Source organism: Pristiophorus japonicus, chromosome 3 (assembly GCF_044704955.1).
Source record: "Pristiophorus japonicus isolate sPriJap1 chromosome 3, sPriJap1.hap1, whole genome shotgun sequence".
Lineage (NCBI taxonomy): Eukaryota > Metazoa > Chordata > Chondrichthyes > Pristiophoridae > Pristiophorus > Pristiophorus japonicus.
The window spans coordinates 15,113,463-15,125,926 of record NC_091979.1 but is presented as its reverse complement, the minus strand read 5'-3'; the positions used below and the strand labels follow the sequence as shown (position 1 = coordinate 15,125,926).

The following is a 12,464-nucleotide window of genomic DNA, read 5'->3' as shown; positions in this document are numbered from 1 at the left end:
GGTGTCTGTGCAGGTGTTTGTACAGGTGTGCACTGTGAGTGAGTGTCCATGAGTGCGGCAACAGGGCACAAACAAAACCCTGTGGGAAAACCATCGGGTGATTAAAAAAAGTTGTGAGCTCATTAAAATTCTTTTTGAACGCTTTTGCTTATATGTCAAAAAAAAGAGATTGATGATAGAAAAATCGTCCAATTGGATAATGGAGAGTCTGTTGGCTTCTCAATTGGCTGTGGGAAGGTGAGTGGGCGTGACAGGTGACCAATGGTGAAGGGGGAGCCAATGGAGGCTGGAATGTATTTGCTTCATGGATTCTTTGCTAAAGAATTCCTAGTAACACATTGCTATTAAGAACCAGTTGGTTTATTGGCAAAGGTTTAACAATTACACTACGCATTACCAGTTCATCCACCAGGCTCACCACCACCTGCCTCATCGTGGATCCCCCGAACCCAACTGGCCCGGGGTTTTATTGAATCTTGTGAACATCACATGACTGGCTAAGCCACTCCCAACTCAACAACTCTACAAAGCTGTGAGCATCCTCGCAGGGGCATACACTACCGAGGTCAGGTGACAAAACCTCCAGGAATGGACATGAGGCAGATGAAATTTGACGCAGAAAAGTGCGAAGTGACACAGTTTGGTAGGAAAAACGAGGAGAGGCAATATAAATGAAAGGGTGCAATTCTAAAGGGGGGTGCATGAACAGAGAGACCTGGGGGTGTATTTGCACAAATCGTTGACGCTGGCAGGGCAGGTTGAGAAAGCGGTTAAAAAAGCATACGGGATCCTGGGCTTCATAAATGGAGGCATTGGGGCCCAAAATTTCCCCTCTCCTCAAGGCCTGTTAACATCGCAAATCGGCGGCCTCGCTGTGGAGTGGAATGGCCGCTGTTAGCCCTATTGCCCCCACCCCTGCCCCCCCCCGAGCTTTCCCCAGCGGTGCCCCGATCCCCGCCCTTTCCGCTGCACTGCTGCCAATCGGTGGTAAGCGCGTCACCTTATGCACCGCCGATCTACGCCCCCCCCCACCCCCCCCCCCGATGGCAACATCCCCCTTGGAAAATCTTCGGCCCGCAGCGGTGGTGTGGCTTCCCTTAAAGGGGAGGGCCCACTGCCGCTGCCGCCATGTTTTGTTTTTTTTGTCGGCCGACTGACATGTCGGCCTGACAATTATGCCCCCCCCCGGGTTTGGCCAGGCCGCCAACAGGCAGCCTGGTACCCCCTGTTAGGTCCGGCTGAAACCCTCCCTGCTGGCCCAGTGGGCCCAAGTTTAAAAATCGCGAAGGCGCTCCCCTTTAAGAGAAGGGGAGAGCCGTGGTGACACAGTGACGTGATGACATCATCGCGCCGGTCACTCCGTACTGCCCCCCCCCAACTTCCGCCCCTCAGGTGTAATCGCTGCCCTGTATCCACCCCTCAGGTATAGTCACTGCCCCGTATCCACCCCTCAGGTGTAGTCACTGCCCCGTATCCACCCCTCAGGTATAGTCACTGCCCCGTATCCACCCCTCAGGTATAGTCACTGCCCGTATCCACCCCTCAGGTATAGTCACTGCCCCGTATCCACCCCTCAGGTGTAGTCACTGCCCGTATCCACCCCTCAGGTATAGTCACTGCCCCGTATCCACCCCTCAGGTATAGTCACTGCCCCGTATCCACCCCTCAGGTATAGTCACTGCCCCGTATCCACCCCTCAGGTATAGTCACTGCCCCGTATCCACCCCTCAGGTGTAGTCACTGCCCCGTATCCACCCCTCAGGTATAGTCACTGCCCCGTATCCACCCCTCAGGTATAGTCACTGCCCCGTATCCACCCCTCAGGTATAGTCACTGCCCCGTATCCACCCCTCAGGTATAGTCACTGCCCCGTATCCACCCCTCAGGTATAGTCACTGCCCCGTATCCACCCCTCAGGTGTAGTCACTGCCCCGTATCCACCCCTCAGGTATAGTCACTGCCCCGTATCCACCCCTCAGGTATAGTCACTGCCCCGTATCCACCCCTCAGGTATAGTCACTGCCCCGTATCCACCCCTCAGGTATAGTCACTGCCCGTATCCACCCCTCAGGTATAGTCACTGCCCCGTATCCACCCCTCAGGTATAGTCACTGCCCGTATCCACCCCTCAGGTATAGTCACTGCCCCGTATCCACCCCTCAGGTATAGTCACTGCCCCGTATCCACCCCTCAGGTATAGTCACTGCCCCGTATCCACCCCTCAGGTATAGTCACTGCCCCGTATCCACCCCTCAGGTGTAGTCACTGCCCCGTATCCACCCCTCAGGTGTAGTCACTGCCCCGTATCCACCCCTCAGGTATAGTCACTGCCCCGTATCCACCCCTCAGGTATAGTCACTGCCCCGTATCCACCCCTCAGGTATAGTCACTGCCCCGTATCCACCCCTCAGGTGTAGTCACTGCCCCGTATCCACCCCTCAGGTATAGTCACTGCCCCGTGTCCACCCCTCAGGTGTAGTCACTGCCCCGTATCCACCCCTCAGGTATAGTCACTGCCCCGTATCCACCCCTCAGGTATAGTCACTGCCCCGTATCCACCCCTCAGGTATAGTCACTGCCCCGTATCCACCCCTCTCGTGTAGTCACTGCCCCGTATCCACCCCTCTCGTGTAGTCACTGCCCCGTATCCACCCCTCAGGTATAGTCACTGCCCCGTATCCACCCCTCAGGTATAGTCACTGCCCCGTATCCACCCCTCAGGTATAGTCACTGCCCCGTATCCACCCCTCAGGTATAGTCACTGCCCCGTATCCACCCCTCAGGTATAGTCACTGCCCCGTATCCACCCCTCAGGTATAGTCACTGCCCCGTATCCACCCCTCAGGTATAGTCACTGCCCCGTATCCACCCCTCAGGTGTAGTCACTGCCCCGTATCCACCCCTCAGGTGTAGTCACTGCCCCGTATCCACCCCTCAGGTATAGTCACTGCCCCGTATCCACCCCTCAGGTATAGTCACTGCCCCGTATCCACCCCTCAGGTATAGTCACTGCCCCGTATCCACCCCTCAGGTATAGTCACTGCCCCGTATCCACCCCTCAGGTATAGTCACTGCCCCGTATCCACCCCTCAGGTATAGTCACTGCCCCGTCTCCACCCCTCAGGTATAGTCACTGCCCCGTATCCACCCCTCAGGTGTAGTCACTGCCCCGTATCCACCCCTCAGGTATAGTCACTGCCCTGTATCCACCCCTCAGGTATAGTCACTGCCCCGTATCCACCCCTCAGGTATAGTCACTGCCCCGTATCCACCCCTCAGGTATAGTCACTGCCCCGTATCCACCCCTCAGGTATAGTCACTGCCCCGTATCCACCCCTCAGGTATAGTCACTGCCCCGTATCCACCCCTCAGGTGTAGTCACTGCCCTGTATCCACCCCTCAGGTATAGTCACTGCCCCGTATCCACCCCTCAGGTGTAGTCACTGCCCTGTATCCACCCCTCAGGTATAGTCACTGCCCCGTATCCACCCCTCAGGTATAGTCACTGCCCCGTATCCACCCCTCAGGTATAGTCACTGCCCCGTATCCACCCCTCTCGTGTAGTCACTGCCCCGTATCCACCCCTCTCGTGTAGTCACTGCCCCGTATCCACCCCTCAGGTATAGTCACTGCCCCGTATCCACCCCTCAGGTATAGTCACTGCCCCGTATCCACCCCTCAGGTATAGTCACTGCCCCGTATCCACCCCTCAGGTATAGTCACTGCCCCGTATCCACCCCTCAGGTATAGTCACTGCCCCGTATCCACCCCTCAGGTATAGTCACTGCCCCGTATCCACCCCTCAGGTATAGTCACTGCCCCGTATCCACCCCTCAGGTGTAGTCACTGCCCCGTATCCACCCCTCAGGTATAGTCACTGCCCTGTATCCACCCCTCAGGTATAGTCACTGCCCCGTATCCACCCCTCAGGTATAGTCACTGCCCCGTATCCACCCCTCAGGTATAGTCACTGCCCCGTATCCACCCCTCAGGTATAGTCACTGCCCCGTATCCACCCCTCAGGTATAGTCACTGCCCCGTATCCACCCCTCAGGTGTAGTCACTGCCCTGTATCCACCCCTCAGGTATAGTCACTGCCCCGTATCCACCCCTCAGGTGTAGTCACTGCCCTGTATCCACCCCTCAGGTATAGTCACTGCCCCGTATCCACCCCTCAGGTATAGTCACTGCCCCGTATCCACCCCTCAGGTGTAGTCACTGCCCCGTATCCACCCCTCAGGTATAGTCACTGCCCCGTATCCACCCCTCAGGTATAGTCACTGCCCCGTATCCACCCCTCAGGTATAGTCACTGCCCCGTATCCACCCCTCAGGTATAGTCACTGCCCCGTATCCACCCCTCAGGTATAGTCACTGCCCCGTATCCACCCCTCAGGTGTAGTCACTGCCCCGTATCCACCCCTCTCGTGTAGTCACTGCCCCGTATCCACCCCTCAGGTATAGTCACTGCCCCGTATCCACCCCTCAGGTGTAGTCACTGCCCCGTATCCACCCCTCAGGTATAGTCACTGCCCCGTATCCACCCCTCAGGTGTAGTCACTGCCCCGTATCCACCCCTCAGGTATAGTCACTGCCCCGTATCCACCCCTCAGGTATAGTCACTGCCCCGTATCCACCCCTCAGGTATAGTCACTGCCCCGTATCCATCCCTCTCGTGTAGTCACCGTCCCCATTTACACCGACCTCCGGATCAAAACAAAAAAAGCCAAAGAGTGCAATCTCGCGGAAGAGTCGACCTGAACCGCAGCTGCGGTAAAAACCACCGAAACGGATTGGGAGCAGCCTGTTTCGGTCGGGGCGGGAAGGGCAATTTGTACCCCATAGAGTACAATAGCAAGGCAGTTATGATGGACCTGTATAAAACACTGGTTCAGCCTCTACTGGAGTATTGTGTCCAATTCTGGGCACCGCATTTTAGGAAGGATGTGAAGGCCTTCGAGAGGGTCCAGAAAAGATTTAGGAGAATAGTTCCAGGGATGAGGGACTTCAGTTACGTGGATAGACTGGAGAAGCTGGGGTTGTTCTCCTTGGAGCAGAGAAGGTTGAGAGGAGATTTGATCGAGGTGTTCAAAATCATGAGGGGTCTGGATAGAGTAGATCGAGAGAAACTGTTCCCATTGGTGGAAGGGTCGCGAACCAGAGGTCACAGATTTAAGGCGATTGGCAGAAGAACCAAAGGCGACATGAGGATAAACGTTTTTACACAGCGAGTGGTTAGGATCTGGAATGCGCGGCCTGAGAGGGTGGTGGAGGCAGATTCAATCGTGGCTTTCAAAAGAGAGTTGGATAAGTACCTGAAGGAAAACAATTTGCAGGGCTACGGGGAAAGGGCGGGGTAGAGTGGGACTGGCTGAGGTGCTCTTGCAGAGAGCCGGCACGGGCCGAATGGCCTCCTTCTGTGCTGTAACCATTTTTTTCTATTCTAATACGTCCAGCCAGAGTTGGTGACCTCTACTGTGAGGCAGGAGGTCTCCAAGAGTTGGACGTACTGCTTTGGGGATTTGAAGTAAGGCTGACCCAACGGCCCAAAGCAGCTGCAGGAAGTGGGAGTTCACACTCCACTTCAAAAAGACAACGCACGCTCACCCATGACTACTATTTTATTAGGCCCAAAGTTGAGGCCACGACAGTGAAATTGGCTCACGGCAGCAATTGTAGAATTGCTCAGCTGGCCACTGGAGGGCAGTCTCCTCCACGGAAAGCTCAAATGTCATTATCCTGACCGGGGAAAGGATTCGGTCGATGCTCATCGAGTTGATGAAGCTAGCTGAAGACTGGTGTAGTGTGATTGTTAAACCGCTGTTAATAAACCAGCTAGTTCTTAATAGCAATGTGTTGCTTTGAATTTGCAAGCAAGAACCCATGAAGCAAATACATTACCTCGATTGGTTTGCTGACTGATCACAATGCTCTCACAACTCTCCAGTGCCCTGCGCAGTGCTGGGACTGAACTGCAATCCTCTTTTAAAAACTTATTTTAAAATTTAAGACAATTAGCAAAAACATGCCATGGGGCGGGGGGGGGGGCGATGAGGAGACAGTTTGTTTGTTATGCAGCGAGCTGTTGTGATCTGGAACGCGCTGCCTGAAAGGGCGGTGGGAGCAGATTCAATAGTAACTTTCAAGTGAACTGGACAAATACTTGAAAAGAAAAAAATGACAGGGCTATTGGGAAAGACCAGGGGTCGTGGGATTAATCGGACCGCTCCTTCACAGAACCGGCTCAGACACGATGGGCCGAATGGCCTTCTGCTGTGCTGTACGATTTAAGATTGTGGTTTGTGTTTGCATCAAATGTAGACGGTACACCAATGTGACCGAGTAATGATCAGACGGGGCATGTGATAGATATGTGAAGAGGAAAAGATTGCAGTCAGATTCAGGTGAATTTATAATGTGGAACAAGGAAATGGCGGACCAGTTGAACAAATACTTTGGTTCTATTTTCACGAAGGAAGACACAAATAACCTTCCGGAAGTACACGGGGACCGAGGGTCTAGTGAGAAGGAGGAACTGAAGGATATCCTTATTAGGCGGGAAATTGTGTTAGGGAAATTGATGGGATTGAAAGCCGATAAATCCCCGGGGCCTGATAGTCTGCATCCCAGAGTACTTAAGGAAGTGGCCCTAGAAATAGTGGATGCATTGGTGATCATTTTCCAACAGTCTATCGACTCGGAATCAGTTCCTATGGACTGGAGGGCAGCTAATGTAACACCATATTTGAAAAAGGAGGGAGAGAGAAAGCGGGTAATTATAGACCGGTTAGCCTGACATCAGTAGTGGGGAAAATGTTGGAATCAATTATTAAAGATGAAATAACTGCGCATTTGGAAAGCAGTGACAGGATCGGTCCAAGTCAGCATGGATTTATGAAAGGGAAATCATGCTTGACAAATCTCCTGGAATTTTTTGAGGATGTAACTAGTAGAGTGGACCAGGGAGAACCAGTGGATGTAGTGTATTTGGACTTTCAAAAGGCTTTTGACAAGGTCCCACACAGGAGATTGGTGTGCAAAATTAAAGCACATGGTATTGGGGGTAATGTACTGACGTGGATAGAGAATTAGTTGGCAGACAGGAAGCAGAGAGTCGGGATAAATGGGTCCTTTTTAAAATGGCAGGCAGTGAATAGTGGGGTGCCGCAGGGCTCAGTGCTGGGACCCCAGCTATTTACAATATACATTAATGATTTAGATGAAGGAATTGAGTGTAATATCTCCAAGTTTGAAGATGACACTAAACTGGGTGGCGGTGTGAGCTGTGAGGAGGATGCTAAGATACCGCAGACTTGGACAGGTTAGGTGAGTGGGCAAATGCATGGCAGATGCAGTATAATGTGGATAAATGTGAGGTTATCCACTTTGGGGGCAAAAACCCGAAGGCAGAATATTATCTGAATGGCGGCAGATTAGGAAAAGGGGAGGTGTAACGAGACCTGGGTGTCATGGTACATCAGTCATTGAAAGGTGGCATGTAGGTACAGCAGGCGGTGAAGGCGGCAAATGTTTTGTTGGCCTTCATAGCTAGGGGTTTTGAGTATAGGAGCAGGGAGGTCTTACTGCAGTTGTACAGGGCCTTGGTGAGGCCTCACCTGGAATATTGTTTTGGTCTCGTAATCTGAGGAAGGATGTTCTTGCTATTGAGGGAGTGCAGTGAAGGTTCACCAGACTGATTCACGGGATGGCTGGACTGATATATGAGAAGAGACTGGATCAACTGGGCCTGTATTCATTGGAGTTTAGAAGGATGAGAAGGGATCTCATAGAAACATATAAGATTCTGACGGGACTGGATAGGTTAGATGCGGGAAGAATGTTCCCGATGCTGGGGAAGTCTAGATCCAGGGAACACAGTCTAAGGAAAAGGGGTAAGCCATTTAGGACCGAGATGAGGAGAAACTTCTTCACTCAGAGAGTTGTTTACCTGTGGAATTCCCTAACGCAGAGAGCTGTTGATGCCAGTTCATTAGATATATTCAAGAGGAAGTTAGATGTGGCCCTTACGGCTAAAGGGATCAAGGGGTATGGAGAGAAAGCAGGAAAGGGGTACTGAGGTGAATGATCAGCCATGATCTTATTGAATGGTGGTGCAGGCTCGAAGGGCCGAATGGACTACTCCTGCACCTATTTTCTATGTTTCTATGACACAAGGTCATCTGCCCAAGACACAGTCACTCCATCTGTGAGACCCTTTTGCAGCTAATTGAGGTGTTTAAGATGATTAAAGAACATAACAACATAAGAAATAGGAACAGGAGTTGGCCATACGGCCCCTCGAGCCTGCTCCGCCATTCAATAAGATCATGGCTGATCCGATCATGTACTCAGCTCCACTTCCCTGCCCGCTCTCCATAACCCCTTATCGGTTAAGAAACTGTTTATCTCTGTCTTAAATATATTCAATGTCCCAGCCTCCACAGCTCTCTAAGGCAGCGAATTCCATAGATTTATAACCCCCTGAGAGAAGAAATTCCTCCTCATCTCAGTTTTAAATGGACGGCTCCTTATTCTAAGATTATGCCCTCTAGTTCTAGTCTCCCCTATCAGTGGAAACATCCTCTCTGCATCCACCTTGTCAAGCCCCCTCATAATCTTATACGTTTCGATAAGAGGTTTTGATAGGGTGGATAGAGGAAAAACTATTCCTCTGTGGAGGGAGTCCAGAACAAGGGGGCAGAACCTTAAAATTAGAATCAGGCTGTTCAGGGGTGATGTCAGGAAGCACTTCTTCACATACAGGGTGGTGGGAATCAGGAACACTCTTTCCCCCCAAAATGCTGTTGAGGCCAATTGAAAATGTCAAAACTGAGATGGATAGAAATTTGTTACTCAAGGGTATTAAGGGTTACCGAACCAAGGCGGAGTTAAGATACACATCAGCCAGGATCACATTCAATGGCGGAACATGCTCGAGGGGCTGAGTGGCCTCCTCCTGTTCTGATGTTGCAGCAATGCTGACTCGTGGGAGAGTCAGAATCCAGAGGGAAACAAATAATCTGTGGACAATTTCAAGGAAGGTGCTGGGACATTCTTTCCTGTTAAGGTAAATAGGGAAGAATCGATTCCCATTGGCGAGTTGGTCAATAACGAGGGGGCATCAATCCCAAACTATGGCAAAGGCACAAAGTGAGAGGTTAAGAAACCCTTCTCTACACAGAGGGTAGTTGAAGCATCGAATGCTTTGCCGCAGGGAGTGGTCGAGGCAGAAACCATTGCACCTTTCAAAGGAAAACCGGACAGTATTAAAAGCAGAGAAAGATACATGGTTAGAGGAAGAGAGCAGGACAGTGGGATTATTTTGGGGATTGATACAGGGCTATGGGGAGAGAGCGGGGCAGTGGAATTATTTTGGGGATTAATACAGGCCTATGGGAAGAGAGCAGGGCAATGGGATTAGTTTGGGATTGATACAGGGCTGTTGGGAGAGCGCGGGGCAGTGGGATTAGTTTGGGGATTGATACAGGGCTATGGGGAGAGAGCGGGGCAGTGGGATTAGTTTGGGGATTGATACAGACCTATGGGGAGAGAGTGGGGCAGTGGGATTAGTTTGGGGATTGATACAGGCCTATGGGGAGAGAGTGGGGCAGTGGGATTAGTTTGGAGATTGATACAGGCCTATGGGGAGAGAGCGGGGCAATGGGATTAGTTTGGGATTGATACAGGGCTGTGGGGAGAGCGCGGGGCAGTGGGATTAGTTTGGGATTGATACATGGCTATGAGGAGAGAGCAGGGCAGTGGGATTAGTTTGGGATTGATACAGGGCAATGGGGAGAGAGCGGGGCAGTGAGATTAGTTTGGGATTGATACAGGGCTGTGGTTTGGGGCTAATGGGGATAGAGCAATGTGGGACAGGACTATATGGAACGTTGTTTGTGGGAGCATGCACAGCCACCATGGACCACTGCTACACCAGGTCCGGACTAAGTGAGAACTCCTCACTTAGCCTCTTACACACAACACCTGCCCCCTTACATTATGACTTCATAAGAGTGGGCGGGGCTCCTGTCCCAGAAGGCCCCAGTTGGAGTCCTGTGTCCAATTCTGGGCACCGCACTTTAGGAAGGACATCAAGTCCTTGGAGAGGGTGCAGGGGAGATTTACCAGAACGGTTCCAGGGATGTGGGACGTCAGTTATGTGGAGAGATTGGAGAAGCTGGGCATGTTCTCCTTAGGGCAGAGATGATTAAGGGGAAATTTAATGGAGGTGTTCAGATTATGAGGCGTTCTGAACGAGTAGATTGGAAAACTGTTCCTACTGCAGGGAGGGTCGGTAACCAGAGGACTCAGATTTAAGGTGCTTGGCAAAAGAAACTGAGGTAACATGAGGAAAGACTTTGGTTAGGATCTGGAATGCGCTTCCTGATGAGTCTGTTTCCACCGCCCTAATTGTAGCCTTCAAAAGGGAATTGGATAAATACTTGAAGGAGAAAAATTTGGAGGGATATGGGGAACAAGCGGGGTAAGTGGGACTGACTGGATGGCTCTTCGAAAGAGCCAGTGCAGACTGGGCGGGCCCAGCACTATTCCCAAAGCAAGCGCTCTACTCGGAACTCCTTCACGGCAAGCGAGCCCCAGGTGGGCAGAGGAAACGTTTCAAGGACACCCTCACAGCCTCCCTGATAAAGTGCAACATCCCCACCGACACCTGGGAGTCCCTGGCCAAAGACCGCCCTAAGTGGAGGAAGTGCATCCGGGAGGGCACTGAGCTCCTCGAGTCTCGTCGCCGAGAGCGTGCAGAAACCGAGCGCAGGCAGCGGAAGGAGCGTGCAGCAAACCAGTCCCACCCTCCCTTTCCTTCAACCACTGTCTGTCCCACCTGTGACAGAGACTGTAATTCCCGTATTGGACTGTACAGTCACCCAAGGACTAATTTTTAGAGTGGAAGCAAGTCTTCCTCGAATTCGAGGGACTGCCTGTGATGATGATGATGACTATTCTATGATTAACTGGTGAACCCAGAATAGTATCAGGAAGGAATCAAACCTCAGACATTCCAACAGTTTGAAAGCATAAATCACAGCATTAAGGATGAATTGACACACCTCAGTAAGCGCACAGAGACCTCCTTGTATCGCACAGGGGCACTTTGATATAACATACCTTGTTATGAGGATTGAATTACTCAAGGGGAGCCCATTAGGAACTGGGCGGAGATTGACCAAACTTATTTCACATTAGGGATTCTTACTGCCAGCAGGCAGAACAGACTCCTCCAATCGGCCCGGACACGGACCTGGCGAACAGACAGCATCTAGCCCCATCTAGTCTAGCCACAATGGGGGTGGGGAGGTCAGGAACTTGGGCACTGGGGTCAGGAACTTTTCTGCGGAGGGAGGGGTTGAGAAGGTCTCAACCTGCGAGGGTGAGCCTTATCTGTTCCAAGTGAGCTCTGTTCTGTCTGGAGTCAGCAGTCAGAATGGCCCGAATTACACTTTGCAAAGTCACTGATTACTCAGGCAGGCAGGCGGGCAGGATCTCATTACACCTTCCAGAGAATCTGCAGGGGCGTGTCTTGTCCTCCAAGGGGGACCAATCGGAAATCAGGACTTGTCATCCAAGGGGAGCCAATCAGAGCTTTTGGTGTTGCAAATAAACACGCACCTAATTTTAACCAATGAAACGGTGGTCGGTGTACATTCACGCGGCTGAATGGAGTCGGAGGAATTGTACTGAAAGGACCTTCTTACCTGCAATGAACGATGATGGGGCAGGAGCGGCCTCTGTAGCACTTGTTTACCTTCCTGCAGAACAGAATGAAAGGCGTTACAAAGGACGTGGAGTGCAGAAACAGGCCACTCGGCCCAACTAGTCCGTGCCGGTGTTTATGCTACACACGGAGCCTCCTCCTACCGCTCCTCATTTCACCCCATCAGCATATCCTTCTGTTCCTTTCTTCCCACCACTCCGTCAGAGGAGCCTCTCCATGGCTCTCTTTTCCTGACTAAAGAACCATTTAATGTAAGGGGTAGCAGATTTACAACCCTCTGAGAGAAGAAATTCCTCCTCATCTCTGTTTTAAATGGGCGGCACCTTATTCTAAGATCATGCCCCCTCGTTCTAGTCTCCCCTATCAGTGGAAACATTCTCTCTGCATCCACCTTGTCAAGCCCCCTCATAATCTTATACACTTCGATAAGATCACCTCTCATTCTTCTCTCAACTCCCCTGCTTCGAAATAGTGGCCGTGGGATCTTTTACGACCCACTCGAGAGGTCGGACGGAGTGGTGGGGAGGGGGTAGGGGGGGGGGGGTTGGGAATAAGATCTCATCCGAAAGAGGGTACTTCCAACAGTACAGTGCTCCCAGAGGGCTGTGGAGGCTTAGTCGTTGAGTATTTTGAAGGCAGAGATCGATAGATTTCTGAATCTTAAGGGGAATCAAGAGATATGTGGATCGGGCAGGGAAGCGAAATTGAGGTAGAAGATCAGCCATGACCTTATT

The 12,464-nt window shown here is 51.7% G+C and overlaps 1 protein-coding gene across 1 annotated transcript in view; it reads right to left on the bottom strand.

Annotated features, from left to right (window-relative positions):
• The window catches only part of LOC139259661 (receptor-type tyrosine-protein phosphatase-like N), a 364,010-nt gene that overhangs the window by 16,072 nt on the left and 335,474 nt on the right, over window positions 1–12,464 (bottom strand). The window contains exon 21 of the mRNA XM_070875205.1: window positions 11,711–11,764. Within this exon, the coding sequence (XP_070731306.1) occupies window positions 11,711–11,764 (54 nt within the window). The remainder of the gene's footprint in view (window positions 1–11,710; window positions 11,765–12,464) is intronic.